Source organism: Trichosurus vulpecula, chromosome 5, assembly GCF_011100635.1.
Source record: "Trichosurus vulpecula isolate mTriVul1 chromosome 5, mTriVul1.pri, whole genome shotgun sequence".
Lineage (NCBI taxonomy): Eukaryota > Metazoa > Chordata > Mammalia > Diprotodontia > Phalangeridae > Trichosurus > Trichosurus vulpecula.
In genome coordinates, this window is record NC_050577.1 from 277,145,350 (window position 1) to 277,166,144 (window position 20,795).

Genomic DNA, 20,795 nt, shown 5'->3' on the forward strand with positions numbered 1-20,795 from the left:
AGAAAAAGAATTAGGAAATATGAGACCTAGACCAAACCCAGCCTCCTTTCTCCCTCATTCCCTTATGTTCTGGTGAATACTTCTTCCTCTAAGCCTTTGGTCATAGGGGTGGGTGGACAATGTAAGCCTCATTTCTCTCCCCTTTTTCCACTAAGTATATTCTTCAGGGAAAACCAGGTAATTTCTTCAATCTACTCCAGACATAAGCCAGCCAGTATGACATTCATACTCGAGACAAAAGACATTGACCCTGGGAAGGATGGGGTGTGGTGTGGTGGGGCAGTATGTGATATTTATTGGTGATGACAGCAGGGTGGAGGCCATGGCCATGTGGGGTATGGGCTCAGCTACACAGTCATACAGGAGGGATGCAGTTAGGTTGTCCAGAAGCCAGAGGAGATTCCCCACCTCTGCTCCTTTTCTCTCCCCTAGCCTAACTGTAACTTAAATAGTTGTGTATATGAGGCAAGAAGAAAAGTTTGGGGTCCATGGCCCCCATTGGTCATGACAGGGTAGAAGGAATTAAAGGAAAATACAGGAGCAGATGAGGGGCCCCCAGAACTGTTCAGTATTTTCAGTGCTGCCATTTCCCCCTCAGACTCCAGTTTTGAAGGATTAACACTTGGGTCAGAAAAATCCTAGAAAATGTGAGGGCCTGACTGTCTCCTGTGCTTGACTCCTTTTCCACCCTAAGATCTCCAAGTGGTCCCTTTCTCTCTTCCCAACATAGTTTGGTGATTGCTCTTGTCATCTCCACCCCTATCCCATCCCCCACACCTTGACCACTGAATGGATGGGTAGAAGCAAAATTCAGGTGTGGAAATGGGGTGATTGTCTCACTTCTTGCGCGTGGTTTCAGGGCTAGAGAGGTCCTATGAGGATCCCAAAGTCTGAATCCCTTGGTTGATGAAGCAATAGGACCTTTACTCTCTGCTGGACCCAGGCACTGTCCCTTGCCATGGCCCCTCCTCATCTCCTAGTCACCTTTTGGGGGACAACCGTTTCCTGAGTCTGGAAGAAATGGAAGGCCATTTCTACAGGAATCTTAGACTTGAGGGTGCTACCCAGTGAGGACAGCTTCTTGTGCAGGAGAGAAGACAAAGGTGCCAGGGGTACAGAACTGTGTACAACTAGTACTTGGAAAGTGGAGAGCAAGGGGGTCCTTAGCCCAGAAGGTAAAAGGGCCACCTATAGCTCTTGGAATATCGGGGTCCAGAGCTGGGCAAGGGGACCTAGGGGGCTAAGCCTAGTGCCAGCCTAATGCTAGCTTAACTCCAACCTGCGAGTAAGCTCATGCCCTGCTATTCCCATTTCCCCCTCCACTCCCTTGGACAGACCAGGGCAGGGCATGAGGAAGGAGTTCAGTAGCTGTCCTTAGGCCAAGGCCGGTTGCGTTGCCAGTTCCTTTCATTGTAATTATGCTCCGAATTCCGGGCCAGAAGCCTGTCTTGAGGGTCCTGTCCATTGGCACTGGGTAGCCCTGATGTGTGCTGACGATGTGGCTGGTACAAATCTTGATAGACATCAGTGTACTCATCCTCCAGATGGTGAGAACTGCGCTGAGAAGATCCAGTCCAAGCTTGGTGTGAGCTCTCACTGGCCTCATCTGAAGGCATCAGGCTGTCCCGCTCCAGGGGTGAGCACTCCCCTCCTCGCTCCCCCAGCAGCTGCTGGTTCTGGGCATGACATCAAAGCAAAATCAAAACTGACTTCCCTCTCATCCTCTCCCCAACCATATTCTAGGCAGGCAGAGTGTGAGGTGGAGGGAAAAGATAAACTTGAATGAGTCTCTTCCTGACCACACTTAAAGAAGGTGATTTCCTTCCTCGGAAATGGGGGACTGTAATTTAATCACAGTTTTTCCTATCATCTCTATGGCACTGCACCCAAATCTGAAAGGAGATGAGTGCTGTTTTCAAATGCTCTTGACTCTCCTCACCTCCACCTATATTGCAGTTTGCCTTCCTTGCCCATCAGTCCTTCATCCTGTCTTGTTTTGGTTCTGCCCGCTGATAGAAACTATCTGCTAAACCAGCTCATCATCCCTTTCTCTCCAGAAATTTGAAGACTAATATGTCTGCGTTGGCAATAGTTTAGGAAGGGAATAATAACTAAGATACTTGGTCTGAGGGAAGTCTGGTTACCTGAAGGTCAGAGATGGCACTGGGTGGGCCCAGCAGGCCAGGCCCTGGGGCTGGGTAGTGAGTAGCTCTCCAGTACACTTCCAGGTACTCAGCCAAGTGCTCACAGGCATCTTCCAGCTGGTTTTCATCCAGGATCACATCAAAAGATTCCTTGGGGAGTAAGGGGGAGAGGCAGGGAGCAAGCATGAGAGAACACAGATCTAGAGTTGGAAGGGACCTCAGAGGCCATCTAATCCAGCTCCATCATTTTACAGATGAAGGAACTGAGACCCAGAGAGGTTAAGCATCTTGCCTAAGTTTACATATGAAGGTCCAGGCTGCTTCTTCCATACTTCCCACAATCCACCTCAGCCAGATCCTAAAAAGTAAAGTGGGAGCAAGAGTTAGCATACTCACTGGTGGGCATTGCACCAGCTTATCATATGCCATCATCTGAACATTCACATGTTTCATCTGTGACTTTCCCCGGGAGCGGATCAGACGATGAAGCACCTAGGGGAAAAAATAAACATGGGCACAATGTCTCTTGGCAGGGATCATGAGTAAAATTGGGCATGATGTCATTCAAGGGAATGGGGGAGGTTCTTGGTATGCTGTCTTCAGGGACATGAGTGGAGCTGAGTATGGTGACTATGAAAGGTATAAGGGAAAATAAGCCTAGCTGCTAGTGGGCAGGAAGAGAGCACAGACATGCTTGACTTAGGCAGTGACACCGAGCTAAGCAGGCTCATCCCTGGTAGGTTTCGGGGACCCAGATTGGCACCATCCCCATCCCCCTTGCACCTCCCTGCTGACCTTGGGTGAGGACACTTTGACATATACGATGATGGGGGCCAGAGAGGTCTTAGCCAGCTGGGCAGGGTGGTTGATGGTGTCGGCATCCAGCACTACCAGCTGCAGAGACTTGGCCAACTCGAAGATCCGCTCGATCTCACTCTGCACCTCAGCTGTGGGGGGAGTGGTCAGCAGGTTCCCCCCACCCCCAGAGGGGGAAACTCCGGGACTTTGGGAGGTTTCCAAGAGTCTACCTTTCCCCACACTGCCTTGTGACCATAAATGTTCTAGTAGATTGTAAATTCCTTGAGGGCAGTGGCTATCTAATTTCAGATGTGAATCTCCAGTACCAAGCCCAGTTCCATACTACCTAGTAAGGCTTAAATAGTTGTTGAATCGAAGCGTTTCTCAAAAACATCATTCTGTTTCAGCTTTCCGAAGGACTGAGAGTTAAGGTACCCTGGTGGGAATGGGTGATGGGGTAGCATTGTAGCATGGGTGGAACAGCGATGGGATGTGATGAGGTTGGGAGCAAATGGAGGGGATAGAAGGAATAAGGTATCTGGGAACTAGGAGGAGCTTTGTGTGAGCTGGGAAGGGTTCTCACCAATGCTGGATCGGGCTGTAGAGCGTTCAATTATAGTTCTTTTGCCTGGGTTGTTGAGCACTGATCGCTTTGCCAGAGAGAGGTCAGCTGTAACTCGAGTAATAGAGATCCTGGAGAGTAGAGGAAATGGAATGGAAAGTCACTACTGGACTCTAAAGCCAAGAAAGCTTGACCCTAAGGTCTTTCCAAGTCTAACCACCAAATTACCCCCTCAAAAATGACACAGTGGATTAGGGAGTCTGACTCTGCTCTATGCAACCACAGGGGAGACTCACCTGCCATCAAATCGATGCTTGAGAAAGTCGAAGAGTGCCTTCTGCATCATGTCTGTGACCTGATGGGTTAGGGTATGGAAACAGATTGATTGGATATAAAAGCCCTATGGAAAGGGATAGCATGCTCCATTCTCCATAACATAGTCCCATCTCTACATATATCCATTGTGCCATTGGGTAGGGGATCAGATTTTGTTGCCTTTCGCATTCTCTGAGACCTTGCCCTGGACAGCGGATATCTTCAAGAGGCTTGGGACACATAGTCGAGATGGGGAGTTGGAGTGGAAGACCACTGCCCTGCTTACCTCGTAGCCTTTCAAGGAAGGGCCCACAAGCACCACAGGTCGCATGGAAGGGACCACATCATATGGGGGCACATGTTCTGCCTGAAGAGGGCAAAGAACATCAGAGCCACATGGGGTCCCATCATTCATTAAAGGACACCTCTCCTCCCTAATGCACTATGTATGACCATTGGACATGGGTAGGATAAATAGGGTTGAGGGATAGAAGCAGGGAGGTATTGAAGGGCAAGCAGAAAATCAGGATGACTTGATCCTTCCAGACCTCTCGTCCTCAATTTCCTTCCTTGCTCTGCTTCATTTCCTAAAATTAGAGGTCCTAGAGTTGTAGAAAGTGTATAAGATGGAAAGAAAGGGGGAGAGAAACAGGACAAGGTAAGGATTTGCCCTACCATGTGGAAAATGAGGAAGGGTTTCCTCCTCAAGCTTTGCCCTAAGTTCTCAGTTATATTCTCACTATCTGCTCCTCCTGGGAGCTCCTAGATTACCCTCCCCACAAAATTTCTCTTGGATTGGGCAGCTGACTGAACTTCCACTTCCTCTGTTCTGGCTTGGAGGAGAAAAGGGGTACTGGGGGGGGGAATTCTAACAGTTCCCCATAAATTCTGAGCCTCCCTAGCCCACAACCCCATCCTTGCACTCACCTGCTTTTGCTTCTGTTTGGCTTTTTGGAAAAGGAAATAAGAGACTGAGGTTGGTGAGGGGGGAGGGAGCCCTGGGAGAGACATGGTGGCCCCTGTCTTCCCCATACCCATGCCCACACCCACACTAGTCAATGGGGTGAGGGTGGCCCCACCTTGTGGGAGAGGTGCCAGCATCCCCCAGTACTATACCTTTCCCTCCCCCCACCCTCTTCCCAATCAGTCATTATAAGAAGATCTCTCCCTCCCCCACTGAACCCTTTTTCCACCTGAAATGGGAAGGGAGGAGATTACCTAGAGATGGGGGAGGGGAACGGCGGTTGCCAATATCACCAGAGAGGTTCCCAGATCTCCTGAAGTTAGACCAAGATTAGGAGGATGGTGTAGGGAGGAGGGTTGAAGAGGGAGAAGATAAATGAAGAAAGTGAGTGGCTCCTGCCTTTTCGTATACTTAGCCCTCCCCATATTAGTGCCTGTCCCATACCTAGCCTTCTGTTCTTGCTTGAGGCGTATGGTTTCCAGACGCTGAGGGCTGGGGATGAAGGCAATATCCCCACCCTCCTTCACTAGCCTCCCAATCCACCAGTCATTGTTGTATTTCTAGAAGCAGAAAGGGAAGGCAGTTCAGGAATTAGGAAAAGGGTACAGGAGAAGGGGCAACTCCTTCATTTCTTCTCCCAAGTTTGGAGCCAGAGAGCAGGTCAGTCATTTGGCCTAGGTGTAAGGCAAGAAGGGAATGGAGTAACAGCTAGAATTTATAAAGCATTTTCAGATTTGCAAAACTGTTTACAGATTATACCTCATTTGATCTCAAGTGGAATTTGAACTCATGAGCTCCTGATTCCTCATTCCTAACTTATTCCCCTGAGCCACCTAGCAGCCTCCAGAGGAAAATGAGGGTCTAGGGAGTTTGCCCAGAACTTTGACCCCTTCTCATCCCAACAGCGTGTTGGGGTTCTTCAACCTCACCCCCCAAAGATGGGGAAGGAACTGAGGGGTGCTCTCCATAAGTCTCCATGAGACCGCTAGGAAGAGGGAAAGGAGAGAAGAGAAGAGAAATTAAGGGGGGGGGAAAGGAGAATAGTAAGGGTTGGTGAGGTTGGGGACCTAGTCTTTAGGGATTGGAGAGTTAGGGTCCTAATGTTTGGACGGTAATTTGAAAGTTTGTAGGGGCAGAATCTCAGCAGGAGACCTAGGAAATCAAGGAGACTCAAGATTGGGAACAGGACAAGGTTCACCTCTTTGATATGCAGAAAATCTCGGGCTTCAAAGTTGACTCCTGAGCCCTGGACAGGGCACTCCTCATCCAGCACCCCACAGTAACTGACATTGGTCCTCACAGCAAATGCCACTGGTTTGTGCTAGGAGAGGGATAAGCAAAGAATACAGATGAGAAGAGGGGCAAAGAACTCCTCAGTTTCTGAGTTATCCTCCTTCCCTAACTCTTGGTACTTTAAGAGTAAAAGTAAGATGGATGGGGAAGGCCAAAGATTCAGGAGTGACAGGACAGGTGGACACACTGGATACCTTGGCTCTCTCCAGCTGCTGCTGAGCCTGGCTCTCCACCTCTCGACAGGCACTCTCCCTGTCCTCCTCCAGGGAGGGGTATGAGTCCAAAGATGGTCGGCTAGTATAGGAATCTGCTGAACCCTAGATGAAGAGAGAGGCAGTGATCCCAGGGTTGAGCACTACCAGAAAAGGTACATTCTGTACAAAAGTGTTATGGAGACTGCAAAAACCAGCAGAGTACCCTGAAATTGTTATAATACTCTCCCTCTCATCTTTTACATGGGGAAGGAGGAAGAGGGAGAACTGCCAGAATTCTGTTGTCCTCTCACTACCACTTAAGCCCATGGCTGGGCATCAAGTCATAGAAGCGGGTCAAAAAGCCACCAAAATCTTTGTTTGCCAGGATCTACTCTGTCCATCCCCTATCACACCTGGACTTGAACTGCTAAGCTAACCTATTAGTACTGTCTTTATATAATACCTGCTATACTTCCTTTTTTATCCCTCCTTCCCACTTCTTCCTGTCTTCCACAGCAAACAGAGGAAACCTCAAACACAGGGATGATACCCAGGAATCCTACCTCCTCCTAAAGGATCTGATTGAATAGAATCATTTTAAGATACATGACAGTCATAGGGAGCTGGCTGAAGTATAGCAACGACAACAAAAAATTAGATACGCGTGGCACTGACCCCTCTTGTCTACTTATACCCATCTTGTCCCTGGGCACTGAGATCCCACCCTCTTCAGTTCCTGCTTCCTCTCAGGTAGAAAAGGCAGTCACTTCCTGGTGCCTTCTCCTCCCCCACTTGCTAGGGCATCAGAGCTGGGTACAGCTCCAGACTAAGACACAAAGCTGTCTCCCTTGGCACCAGCTCCCTGAGCACCTGTAAGGAAAGGCCCCACCCACCCACCTGATCTTCTTTGACCCGCCCCTTTACCATCCCCACAGGATGCCAGGCTCTAGAGAGACCTATGCTGATGCCAAGCAACTCAGGCGAGAAGGACCTGGATTTGGGGAAGGTACAATTGAATCACTTGGATTCCATGAAGTTCTATATGCAGTGTTTCCTTTCTCTAAAAGCGAAGATCCTTGAATATAAGGACAGTAGTAGCAGACTGTTGAGTGTACATGATTTTCTCTTGGGTGTAAGAAAGAAACAAGAAATAGAGAAGGGCAGATAACTGGACTCTGGAACAAGTAGCAAGGAATCTTTCTATCTTAGTTTCCCCCTCTATGAAAAAAGCCCCTCAGGATAAAAGTTTTGAACAGCTTTGTTCACAGTGTTTAAAGTTGGACAGGACCTTATTCCAACCCCCACAAGATACAGATGAAGAACCTGAGACTCAGAGAAGCGAAGAGTGTATGGTTACACTGATAAGAAGTAGCAGAACTATTATTTGAACTCAGACCTCTGACTCTAAAGTCAATGCTCTTTGTCTTACATCATGTCTCCATCTCACTGCTTCATTGTATCTAGAAGACAGGAAATCTTGAGTCTGATTCTGTCCAAGGGATGAAAAGTTTAGATGAGAGAGAGTTTGTTGAAAGAATAGGTGGGGGGCGGGGGGGCATCAGATCAGTTTCCTAGATATTCCTAGGCTTACACACATACCCTTAGGACTCCTGTCTACCTTTAAATCTAAAAACACTTTTGACAGAGGGAACCAGAGCTTTTTGATTGGGGATAGAGGCCACTTAGGTATGAGAAGACAATGCGCCTAGGACACAAATCTCCCCTCTCACCATAGCTCTCTATTTCACATCAGGTTCAGTCTCCAGACCAAACAGTCTTTAAAAAAAAAAAAAAGGTGGCTTGGATCCATGGGGAAAAAAAGATGATGGAGACTTGATTTTGATGGAGTCTCTGATTTTGCACAGAAAGCAACCTCTCACTGTGCTCCACCTTCTCTGAGAGCAAAATAATAGACTGGAATCCCCATTTACTCATTTGTGCAATAAGCATTTATTATACCCCTGGCAGTTAGATGTGTTCTGAGGTTTGAAGGTAGGCCTGATACTGCCCAGGGTTGGGCTATGGGAATGCCCCTCAGTCTTACGACATTCAGAAGCATTCAGAGACTCCCTTCCGCTAGTACCTCAATCCTCAGGCACTGTTATATAAGCTCTCTCCTCTTTCTGCCCCCTGGGCAGAATCAGGAAGAATCATTTGGGTCTTTGACCCACAAATGCTCATTTATTATTAACTACTTACTTGAGAGTCAGCTTCATCATTTTCTTTCACCCACCCTCAAGTCTGAAGTGATTTCTCTATCTTTCATGGCACCTCATTCGTACCTCTTGTGGGCACCAAGCTTAACATTTGATTTCTTATAATATTTGCCTTTTATTCCCCTCTGAGGATGTAAGCATGGATGATGTAATATTTATATTGTGTTCCTTCCCCAGTACCCTAATTCATATTGGTATCACTCCTAGTGTCCAACACAATGACATAGTAGGTTAGGAGTTTAATATATGTACTAGGATTGGGAGGAAGATTAGAGGATCCCAATTTGTAACTTCATTCTGGTAAGTACTTTCCATCATGAAAACTCCCTCCAAAATACACATCAACAATTCATCCACTCCCAGCCTCAACTTACCTACCTGTTTGGGGCATCAAAATTAAATTGTTCCCCTTGCCCCCACTTGAAGGTGGGAGATGGAGAATTGAATTAATTTATGGTGACTTAAATAAATGAGACATTAAATGAGATATAAATAAATGTCTCTAAACAGACAGGATCATAGATAAGGATCATAGATCCAGAACAGGAAGGGACCACAGGAGCCATCTAGTCCAACTCCTTCATTTTACAGATGAGGGAATTCAGGCAAAGAGAGATTAAGTCACTTGTCCACTTGATACTACTTAGGTAGTATCAGAGGTGAGATTTGAAGCCAGCTCTTCAAACTCCAAAGCTAGCACTTCTTCCTCTGTGTCACATGCCAGAGACAACATCGTGTTTTGTACTGGAGTTGTACTGCATTTAGTAGACCTGGGTTCCAAGCCTGAGTGCTGCTTACTAAGTATTTGACCTTGGGAGAATAATGTCACCTCTCTAGACCTCAGTTCCATCATCTGTAAAATGAGAGTGTAGGAGCAGATGTTTTCTAAGGTTTCATCTTGTTCTAAATCTTATGATCTACTACTCTTAGTGCACAGACCTAGCACCCTGCCATTACCTTGGAGAAGGCAAGGCTGTCCTGCCAAGCCAGACCCTGGAGACCCAAGTTCGTTCTTTCCCCTCACACAAGGCAGCCAGAGGCACAGTGCTGTGGAGCTGCTGGGAGTTGGCATGGTGCCCTGGTGGTGCCCCCCTTGCCTGGTGAATGTGTGGGCAGGCTGCAGCACCGCTCTTGCCTGGCACAAGGAAAGGAAAGAAGGAAGATGAGCCTGTGGATTTATTTAGAGCCCGGATCTGCCTCCTACTGCTTCAGTGGGGACCCTGGAGAGAGGGAGGATTGAAGTAGGTTGAGGGCATTGGGGGAGGAGATGGTAGATCTAGGAATCAGAGTAGGGTAGAGAATAGGCATGGGGCCAGAACGGTCAAGATAAAGGCTTTATCCCCTTAACATTCCCACCAAGTTCTCTCCCTCCTTATTTTATTCCTCTTTTTTGAGTGACATTATTCTGCCACTTGCCTAAGCTTTTCAAAGAAATCCTCTGCTCATTCACAAGGGATAAGAAAGATCTGCTACGTCCCTCTGACCTCAAAAATCCCTTCTCAGGCATAAGCTGACACCCTGGGTAGTGCCAGCTGCCCCCTCAACAAATAGTACAGATGAGACCCATAAAGCCTTGGACAATGAGTCAGAATGCCAGACAATTAGCCCCCCGTGGTGCAATCTAGAGCAAAGGGAACCCCCAACTGGGAGCACTGTGGGTACTACTGGTACTCTTACCTCCCTTACCAGGATGTACCTCCTGGATCCCTTGGGCCACATCTAACCTAGGATTTGGTTAAGGTCAGGGATGGATGGCAGAAGGCTTGAACCTTGCCCCTTCAAAAATCGCTTCGACTAATACCCTAAATATCCATTACCTCCACTTAGAATCATAGAGACATCTTTTGGGACATTCAGGAATTTCTCGATGGAATCAGGGGAGAAGGGAGGGGCAATCATGTAGGGGGCCAAAAAGCTGTTACCCAACCTTTTGCTCTGTCCTCCCCAGTACACTTCCCTCCTTTTCTTCCAATCACCCCACCTCCCTAAGATCACCAGAATCCTTGCCTAATGAGCTGATTTGTCTCCAAAGAGTCAGGAGATAAAAGCAAAGATGAAAATTAAATATTTATCGGTCGCCTGTTTCCCTGTGCAAAAAGCTTCCTCCATCCTCTGGCTCCCTCAGCCCCATCACCCAGATTTTTTCTGCTGAGAAAGCAAAGGAGTCATCTGGCATCAAAGTGGCCATGTGTGGGCAATACCAGGAATCTGGTGGGCAATTCAAGCTCTGGCCCAGTTAGCCCAATTATGTGTGCAGTGCTCAGGTTTTGATCAGGAGTTTGGACAGGAGGTGTGTAAGAAGAGGAAGTTTTGAAGGCAGGAAAGAAGCAAAGGCCCTGGGGATAGGAGTAAGAGAAGAGAAGGTTTCTACAGTTTGGTGCCCCTTTGGGGGATCCCCCTCAAAGGAGGCTCCTGACCGTTTAGGCTAGAAGGGGCCCAATCCTTTATCCACCCCACCTCCCTCAGTCGCCCAGGTGTTTCATATCCACCTAGTTGTAGCTATGTTTCCAAAATGCTTCCAGATCCCAATACCACTTATTTCTGGCTCGTCCAAGCAGTTCAGAGCCCTTTAACTCTTCTCTGGTGTCCTGTTGTCCCTATACACCTCGTCCTCCCACCTCCCTTATACAACCCCACGTTAACCCTATCCCTAGTGCCCCTTACTTTAGTGACATCCCTCTCCTATCAATTCCTCTGCTGCCAACTCCAAGCTTCTTTTCCCCCCCTCCCGGGATCTCCAAGAGCTTAACTCTGTTCCTGTCCTCATCTTCCCTAAGGTTTCTTCCCCCACCCCACGCCGCCAACCCCAACCTCAGAGTTCGCAGGCCCTGGGAGGTGGGGCGGGGGGACGACGGAGAAACAGCGGGAAGATGATCCTCCTTCCTTGCCGACAGTCTCTTCCCCTCTCCCTCAGTAGAGATATTTTTCATATCTCAGAATGGGAGGTAGAGGGGGAAGGGGTGATGATGTCCCCAACTTCCCCACCTCCACCGCCGTGGACACTCACCGCCTCCGAGTCCTCAAACCCGGGCACGTAGGAGTCGTCATACATGGGGGAGTCCGGATTGGGGAGCGATCAGGGCCGCGGGGGTGAGGGTGGGCGGGGGCAGGGAGGGGATAGCCCGGGGCAGGGAGCGAGGGCAGCGCCCGGGCCTGTGAGATGTCACCGGAGCCCGGGGAGACGGACAGGCGACGAGGGAACGAGAGGAGAAGACCAGCTGCTAGGAGCTCAAATCTCAGCTCTCTCCCCGACCACCCTCTTCCCCTCCCTCTTCCCAGCCCTCTCCACACACCAGGCTGGTCCCACCCAGAGCGCTGCTGAGGAATCCAGCTCCGGCCCCTACAACAATAGCGCCCGCCCACCAGCGTCCCCCCTCCCCCAGCTCCCGGTAAGGAGGCTTGGGCGGGGTGGGGGGAGGGAGACTGGGGTGAGGGGGGGAAGGCGGTGGGGCGTGGGGGTGGCGAAGAGGTAGGGTGGGTCCCTAAGCACCTATCCCGCTAAAGGGAAGGTGGGGGAGTGGGAGGGTGAAGGAAGGGGAGGAGGGCTTGGCAGAGAGTGGGGCGGGGCGAGGAAAGATGCGGAGACAGACACACAGAAACCCAGGAAATACTCCTCAGGGAAACAAAGGGCTGAGGGGGAGGGGAGGAGAGACATAGAGAGAAAAGGAGGCAGCCAAGCAAAGGAGGAGAGAACTATAAAGAGAGGAAGGCAGAAAGGGAGGCAGAGGAAAAGGAAAGAGCTAGAAAGTAGAGAGGCCTAGAGAGTACAAGCTAAAGGGGTGTATTGGAGGTGGGGGGAGCGGATGGGGGAAAAAGGGGAAAAGACAAAAGGAGTGAAAGACAGAAAGAAGAGGCCTGTGAGGGGGCTTTAAATCTGTTTTGAGAACTCCAGGTCAAAACCTACAAGCAGTTTTGCCCTTTCCCCACCCCTTTCAAAGATCAGCAGGTGTCTGAAGGATGAGGAACTGATGAAAAGGACCACACTTCCAAATCCACCTCGAGGACTATTAGAGTGAGTTCGGCACTGACCCTCCGAGGCGATACAGTAAATGTCAGAGTCATTTTTCTTGGTGAAAATAAATTGCCTCCTCTCTCCCTTACCCCACCCAAAAGTAGGCTGGGAAGTATGTGGAGAAAGGGTTATTCCCTTTGGTTATCCCCAAAGTATCCTCAGTACCTCGGACAGAGCTGAGGGCTTGACTAGGGAGGCTGCCCATTTGAAGGTTCCTGAAACCATGCATTGAAGTCACTTTTCTTTCAAGGCCCAACTCAGGTACCTCCTTCTCCAAGAAGATTTTACTTCCTACATCTGCCCCAACTGAAAGCGATCTCCTTTTTGTTAAATTTCTCATAACACTTTTCCTAGATCTCTTCTTTGCACTTTTCATACTTTCCCTTTTGAGTGTGTATGTATGTATGCATATGTAGATAAGTAGCTACTTGTTCCCCTTATCTTGAGTTTTAAAAGTCATTAAACTTCTTGAGAGCATAGCTGCATTTATCTTTACATACCTATTACCTAGAATCATGTCTTGTACCAAGCAGATGTTTAATAAACAGTGTTGAGTTGGATGATTAAACTCTGAGGAAGAAAGCAGGAGCATAGCTTGGGATGGGGAATGAATGTAAATTAGCATGCCCTGTTAGTACCAGGGGTGAGCCTTCTCATATCCACCCAGTCACTGGTGCCGATGTCAAATTCCCTCCTTCCTACAGAGATTGAGGTGGGTGGCACATCTTTGAAAACATTCCTCAACCTCAAAGCATTTAGGAGCTCCTCCAGATCCTCTGTCATTTTGGCTCTCTCCTCTCCCCATTCTCTGGGCAGTATAGGAAGGAAAAGTCATTTGCATTTGTCTAGACACAAATTCAAAACTGTCATCTTGAGGGATTCTACCCTCAGGGGGCAAGTTGATCCAGGAAGGGAGAAGGAACTTTCTGACCTCCAGCTTTCTGACCTCCAGCTCCTTGCCTGAGAGTGCACCAAGGAGCCTGTCAATCCAATTCAGTCTAAAAAAGCATTTATAAAAAGTCTACTATTATGTCCCTTTCTCTTTCAATAGTGGGAATGGGAATAGAAGTTGGAGGGTAGGGTGGGAGGCACCAATGGATGTCTCAGTATTACAGTTTTTCAATAGAAGGGATAGGATCTCAAAATTAATAGGGGCACTTAGTCTGAAAAGCAAGAGGTCCCGAAGAGGCAGGGAGGAGACATCATGGCATGATAAAATGAGTAATGAAATGGGAATCAGGAGACCTGGTTTCTAGTTTTGCTTTTGTCTCTAGCTAGTAGTATAACCTTGGATGAGTCACTTAGTCTCCTCTCTGGGTCTCACTTTCCTCATCTATAAAATGTGGGGATTGGACTAGCTGAACTAGATTCTAAGGCCCATCTAGTTCTAACATTCTGAGTGTGAAAGTTTGTAATACAGGATGTCTAGGTTTTAACTTCAACTCTGCTATTGACTTTTTTTTGAAGGCAGTTGGCATTAAGTGACTTGCCCAAGGTCACACAGCTAGTAAGTGTCTGAGGCCAGATTTGAATTCAGGTCCTTCTGACTCCAGGGTCAGTAATATATCCACTGCACCACGTAGCGACTCCCCTCCCCTGTTACTGACTCTTCTTTCCATACTCAGTTTCCCTGCTCCATAAAATGCTTTTGAGCCTTCCTCTAATATACTTTCAGCAGAGTATAGAGGAAGAATTGAGGATGGAAGTAGCAGGGCACCCTGAGGGAGAGGCAGGAGGTAGTATATGCCAGGTAAGTCAAACCACCATCACCACCACCACCTTGACCACCATCTCCCCTCAGACCTTAACAGAATCAGTGCAGAACCCTAAGCACAAGAGCTTTGAGGATAGCAGTGCCATGCTCTCCCCAAAGGGGTAGCTAGGTGACTCAGTGGATAAAGCGCTGGGCCTGGAGTCAGGGAGACATCTTCCTGAGTTCAAATCTGGCCTCAGATTTGGCTGTGTGACCCTGGGCAAGTCACTTAACCCTGTTTGCCTCAGTTCCTCATCTGTAAAATGAACTGGACCATTCCAGTATCTCAGCTAAGAAAACTCCCAAATGGACTCATGGAGAGTCAGACACAAGACTGAAAAATGACTTAACCACAACACTTCCTGCTTGCAATCCAGCCCTCACAACCATTGATATAGTGAGAAATCATTGTGGAGAGGTGGCCCAACTTCCTCATCACCACCAGCAACCTCTGCTGACCGACTGCTACCGACAGGCAGAGGGAACAGGAACCCTGAGAGTGGCAGAACTCCCAGAGCGCCAATCCTGCTTCCAGCCAAATCCTCACAGCCATCATCCTGGGAAGGAACCCCTGTGGAGATGCAGCCTGGCAACTGCTCCTATAGGTGTTACAGCCTCAAGGCTCAGAAAGGAAAGTTCTTGCTACCTTGGCACAGTCAAATATCTCAACATCAGAAACTGATAAGTGGAAATGACATCAGAAACAACACCAGAAACTGATAAGTGGAAATGACATGAAAGAAGCATGGGATTTTTCCATCTGACTTACAGCTGCAAGTTTTCATTGTGTTGTCTCCACCACTAGAATGTGAGCTCCTTGAGAGCAAAGACTATCTCACTTTTCTATTTGTATCCCCATGTTTTATTCATTTATATTTTCATTCAGAGAGAAATTTCATCAGGTCCTCTGAACTGGAGAATGGGATTATCAGAACAAGATCTGTCCCTCCCTCCCTTGAGCCCCTTCCCTGGCCCTTTATTGCTCTTCTTTTCTCCAGGGAGTAAGTAGCACATTCAGAGGTAACAAAACATCAGGGTATAGTCAAGGTCTGTGAGTGTGGGGAGAAGGCAAGGACTGTAGCAATAGCCTGAATATTGTCAAGGGCAGTTGGTTTACCAGACTTGTAGTGTCATTAACGGCAGCCTAGTCCCACTTGTTCTTAAAAGGTACCCCTCCCCAACCCAGGGCTCTGGTGGCAGAAGCTTCCCTCAGCCAATGGGTTATCATTCTAATCACTTATTAAAGAATGAGTCTATGTTCTTCATACCTACACCTATCCTCACTGTGGTTTACCTTACTCACAACTGTGCCCCATTCTCTCCCAAGTCCACTCTATGCCATTCCAGGAACATTAAAGGCATTGAATGCTGCAATTTTCTAAAGCCATGGTATTTTAGGGTATCTAAGGGGACCTTAGAAACCATCTAGTCCAACCATCTCATTTTACAAAGAAGGAAATTGAGACTCAGGAGGTAAAGTGACTTGTCCAAATCACAAAAGTGACAAGACCTTGGATTTAAACCAAAGCTGTCTCACTCCAAAACTAATGCTCCTTCTAAGACATTAGGCTTCTTTGAAGTACATTTTTACAATTTCAAGTTACATCAAAGTCTCAAAATCTGTGTACAGCAACATATCAGGTTGGGGGGAGACATTTTTCAAATAGGAAAGATGATCCATTTGCAAAACTTGCCTTGTGCAAGATCTGCCCTGATTTGCCAACATCTTTACCTAGAGCTCTCCCCTCTCATTCTCTTCAATTTCCCACCCCAACCCCATGCCTGCCTCATAGGGACCTAAAATCTCCCCATTCTATAGCAGGCTATGCCAAGCCTCTAGGAACTCATTTTGCCAGCAACACCTATTATTCTTAATGGAACAGCACAAACTGGGATTCAGAGGAGAAAGTTGATGGCATAAGAGAACAAGGGACCCCCCCCTCCCAAAAAGAGGAATGAGATGAAAGAGTGGGGACAAAATCAGACTTTAACATCCTGATCTTTCCCCAGTGATAAATGACTATAGACCATTATATATCACAGCTGGTGAGATGTCACCTACCAGGTGTTCATACACCAAAGAAGGGCAAAGCACAGATCAGGATGGCCAGGATTGGAGGAGGGATGTGCAGGTGAGTTGTGGGCATAGCAGTCCTTAAAATGCAATCCATCTTTCCTAAGTGCACCGGAGAGCAGAGCAGTTTATTTCCCAGAGCATTGATTAGGAAATAAGGAAGAAGTTGAGGACATCCCAGGAAGCCACCCCTTCTCAGCTGCCTCCAGCATCTAGATGGAGCTCCCAGTAACTCCCAGGTCATCCTCGGAGACCGTGGGGGAGGGGCACGACTGGCCATAGTCCTTCTCCCTCTTTCCTAGGCAACTCTGACTACTGCCTCTTTCCCCTTCACAATTAATCCTCCCCAGCCTAGAACTAGATACCACCCCAATCCAAATACTCACGTTTTCCCCTGCTCTGGCCCTTTCCTTTCTTTTGCCCACACCAATGATTGATTCTTCCATCTCCCTCAGCTCTGGTGTCTCTCTTCTGGCTCCCCATTGCTGCTATCTTTCTCAACTGAGCACCTCCACCCTGCCCAGGGCAGCTTGTACGATACTTCTTCTCCCCCCGCCCCCCTCCCCAGACCTGGCCACGGAGCCCGCTGGCTTAGGGCCGTGGTTACCTCGTTCAGCAGAAACGTTGCACTGGAGTCAGAAAAAGACATAGACAGGGTTAGCGGCGCCCCCGGGGCCAGCAGCTCAAAGGCGGGAGCAAGACCACAGCAGGCAGCCGCCAGGCACACAAGCTCTCGCTTGCTTGCCTGGCCTCACCCAGCACCAGTCCGGACTCGCTCCACCAGCCTCCTCCCCTATCGGCTCCCTCCCCTTCTCCTCCCTTTCCCTTACTCTCTCTCTCTCTCTCTCTCTCTCTCTCTCTCTGTCTCCTGTTTTCATATGTCCTTCATTTTTGTGTTTTTGTCTCTGTTAGTTTCATCTCCCTCTCAGTCTTCTCTTTTCAGGTCCTCTATTCTTTTGGTCCTCTATTCAGGTCCTTCTTTTCTTCCTCCCTCAGACAATATTGGGATGCAGGTACTCCCAACAATACCTGGGGTGTGCTGGGGAGGGGGGAGGTGAGGAGGAGAAGATGTCCATCACATTCTATTGAATTATAATGTTCAAATGAACTTCCCCTTCGATCTCTGACCCCCACCCCAGTTCCTGAAAACTAGCCGCCCTGGCATCTCCTATTATATTACTTTGGGTATTATTTAGCCTGGGGGGAAAATCAAGGGGAGAGGAAAGAGGGTGAGGGAATTAGGAATAAAAGAAGCATCTGGAGGCACCCACAACTCCTGAGCCCAGTAGTGAGAGATTCATCCCTAGTCACTTGCTTCTAGTACTTCTGCAAACTAGCTCAACCCTTTGCTTCCAAAAAGGAACAGTCAAGGCTGCAGCATAGCTACATAGCAGAGCTGAGGACTGAAAATAAACTACTCAGTTTGCCTGTCACTTATGAACAATTCACATGCCGTTTTCTTAATGCGTAAATCAACTGAAGCCCCATTCTGGCTCCCCAATTCTCTGCGCCTTCATGACTGTCTCTTCTCGCCCATCCCCACCCCCGACGCCCAAGCTTCTGTATCAGTCTGGTGATAAGCCAAGTTACTAGCTGGGCTTCACGTGTGTGCTCCCACTTCTATACGGATTTGACGCCTCTCTCCCCTCTTCCTACCTCTCCCCATCCCAGGGTTTCAGTATCGTCGTACAATTCTTCTCCCAAACCAGCTGCACTGAGTACTGAGCTTAGTCTATCCTCAACTGCTCCAGACCTGAGGTCCCTGGTGATACTGGGCGGGGTGGAGTGAGGCGGGGGAAGCTCGGAGGGGCAGTTAATCTTTACAGACATTTTGGGATCCCGTAGCCCAGAGTGGGTGGGGAACTCCGGGTGCCGGGTGCACTTGGGCCAGCAGGAGGCGCTGCCTTGGGCTCTAGAAGAGGACTTTAGCCATAGGAGATAAGACCCCAATAACTAGCCCTTGCCAGTCCACTTCCGTGGAGCCCAATCCTTCCTCTTCACTCAGGTTCTGTCACTTCTCGCCACGACCCCCGCTTTGGCTCCTCCCCTCCAGCCCAGACCCTTTAGTTGCCCTCTCCTTTCCTCCTCCCCACCCTGCCCCCAGACTCCTAGACCACTTGGACTTACCTCCATCCTGCCGGCACCTCCGCCCCCTCGGAGCACGCCCGCCCTTTGAGTTCCTAGGCAGAGCCAGACCGAATCCCTGGACGCTGCTGCTAGGCTAGAAGACAGGAGTGGCCGGAGCAACGGGGACTGTTCCCCGGGTCAGCACCCCCCCACCCCCTTTCGGCTGGCACGTCAAACAGGACAAGCCCAAGTCCTGACGGGGGGAGGGGGGAGAGGGAAAGGATGGGGGCAGGGTGGTGGTAGTAGTGTTGCTTCTGAAACCTAAGCCTAGTTGTCTTTATGCCCCTTCCCCTCCAAGAGCTTATGCAGTCCGTCCTCTTTTTCTCCATCTTCCCCAACCCTAGAAGTCCGTGCCGCCTCCCTTCCGAGGCCCTACAGAGGGAGCCCTACTTCCCCCAGGTATGGAATAAGCAGACAATATGAACTAGGACCTTGGTTTCACCCTGAAACCAAGATTTTCCCCCTACCCCAAGTCAACATGCTCCTCACCCTTTTCCATCCCAATCCCATTACTCCCCTAAATCATTTCCCAGACTGGGCATCTAAGAACTTTCCTTTCTCTACCACTGAGTTCAGCATCACCTGCCTAAGAAGTCGAGGCTTCCTCCACCCAACTCCAACACTCCAACCCTCCCTTTCATTCCTGGGAGCTAGTTTGGGAGAATAATGTCATTGGGAATATTAGATTCCCTTCTCCAGTTATCACCTTGCCAGACCTCCTTCCATGCTAGCCGCTATCCTCAATCCGCCCTCCCTCGCCTCCCCCCCAAGCGAAAAGATCTGTATACTCTGCGATCTGAAAGAGCAGTGAGGGGTGTGTGTGTGTGTGTGTGTGTGTGTGTGTGTGTGTGTGTGTATGTGTGTGTGTTTAATCTCATCTCCCATCCTACCCCCACCCCCGACCAATTAAAGGCACTGAATGTATTCCTCCCTAACCCCCCACCCCCATTATTCAGCTTCAACTATTCAGAGATTGTGTGTGTGTGTGTGTGCGTGCGCGCGCGCGCGGGCGCACGGTATTTCCCCAGGGTTTTTACTTTGTATATGTTTGGAGTGAAGCAAGGATAGCGCCAGCCATTTGGCAATGTGAGCTGGAGAAGAGAGTCACCCCTCCACCACCACCTGCTGACCACAGCTAATGGAGTGGCTCCTTTGGGCCTTGGGGGCATCTTGAGTTACCCAGGGAGGAGCTTTGGGGTGGGGGCTGGCCTGGTTAGAGCATCCCCCCCCTTTTCTCTCTCATTCCTCTCCCTCTCTCCCAGAATCTGCAGTTTAGAGAAATGCCATTTCCACTTCTCCCCACCCCCTTGCTTTTAAATAGAAACATCAATTGTTTCTCTCTGAGCCTGAAGGGGAAGGGAAGGGGGGGGGTAAAGTTAGGATGAGTAACTAAAGAACTCTATCCCCTCCACTGTTCTCCTCCCCCTCTACCTACTCTAGATGTCTGGTTAGAGATACCCTTTTTGTCACAAAGGGTGGGTAGATGGCAAATGCAGGCCCTGACCCGATCTATATCCCTGGCCTTGAACTTTCCCTTCCCCTAAGGGTCTCCAATGTAGGATTACTAGTTCCCTCACCACCACCACCACCACCTCTCCTGTCCTAGATCCAGACTCCTTTCTTCCCACCAGGAATCTTTTCTTCCTCCAGACATCCTCCCACCCTGGTCTCATCACTGACCTCACAGATCTTGGAATTGTGCTGGATACTCCTCTTGGGGGTACACTAGAGACTGGGGGTAGGGGTGTTAGATAGGACTAGCATTACATCCTTGTTCTTACTGGAACCAATGAGCTCTTCCCTCTACCCCCCCCCCCCATCTTCTCAGCAGCTAGACTCCTCAGTGTCTGGAAGCATCAACTCACCCTCCCCTCCACTTCCTTTGGTCTGTCCCAAATCAAGTCCTCGGGGAATTTGCAATCAGTACCAAAAGGGCAGCTTAGGGTAGAGAACAGAGTTCACATTGTCCATCCCTCTATCTCTGTGAAGGAACAGCCCATCACTTAGCCCAAGCTAAAACAAAGCTTTTTTTCTTCTGTTCTGAGAGGTCTTTGGGGAGGGAGTTTCCACAAGCATTCTCCACGACCAACTACAGAATATCATACTGGGGAAGTTCTTCTGAAATCTAACCTCAGTTCTTCCTGTTGTAAATTTATCCTCCCTCCTCTGGGCTCCTCCTCTGGGCCCATGATGTTATTCAATGCTTCCAGGCAGTTTCAGCCTCCATCCCCTGACACAGCACTTGCTATAAATATGTCTGAAGAGGTTCTTGCTTATGGACCCAGCATCTGGTGAGCTCTCCCATCCCCCATCAGTTTCTCTCTGGGGGACTGGGGCTGCGGC

The 20,795-nt window shown here is 49.0% G+C and overlaps 1 protein-coding gene across 2 annotated transcripts; it reads right to left on the minus strand.

The window, feature by feature from the left end:
* Positions 1–261: 261 nt before the first annotated feature.
* CACNB3 (calcium voltage-gated channel auxiliary subunit beta 3) lies at positions 262–16,366 on the minus strand. Of its 2 annotated transcripts, XM_036761738.1 has the most exons (13): positions 16,314–16,366; positions 6,271–6,393; positions 5,982–6,104; positions 5,228–5,343; positions 5,038–5,096; positions 4,747–4,766; positions 4,106–4,186; positions 3,801–3,859; positions 3,526–3,635; positions 2,940–3,091; positions 2,541–2,636; positions 2,145–2,294; positions 262–1,676 (listed from the first exon to the last, which is right to left on the minus strand). In XM_036761738.1, the coding sequence occupies exons 7-13, from the start codon at positions 4,148–4,150 to the stop codon at positions 1,362–1,364; spliced, it is 927 nt and encodes a 308-aa protein (XP_036617633.1). In that variant the 5' UTR covers positions 4,151–4,186; positions 4,747–4,766; positions 5,038–5,096; positions 5,228–5,343; positions 5,982–6,104; positions 6,271–6,393; positions 16,314–16,366; the 3' UTR covers positions 262–1,361. The 2 variants fall into 2 exon arrangements, with proteins under 2 accessions (XP_036617633.1, XP_036617632.1); XM_036761737.1 differs by lacking the exons at positions 4,747–4,766; positions 5,038–5,096; positions 5,228–5,343; ... (1 more) ...; positions 6,271–6,393; positions 16,314–16,366 and having other exon boundaries at positions 285–1,676; positions 4,106–4,241.
* Between the last annotated feature and the right edge of the window lie 4,429 nt (positions 16,367–20,795).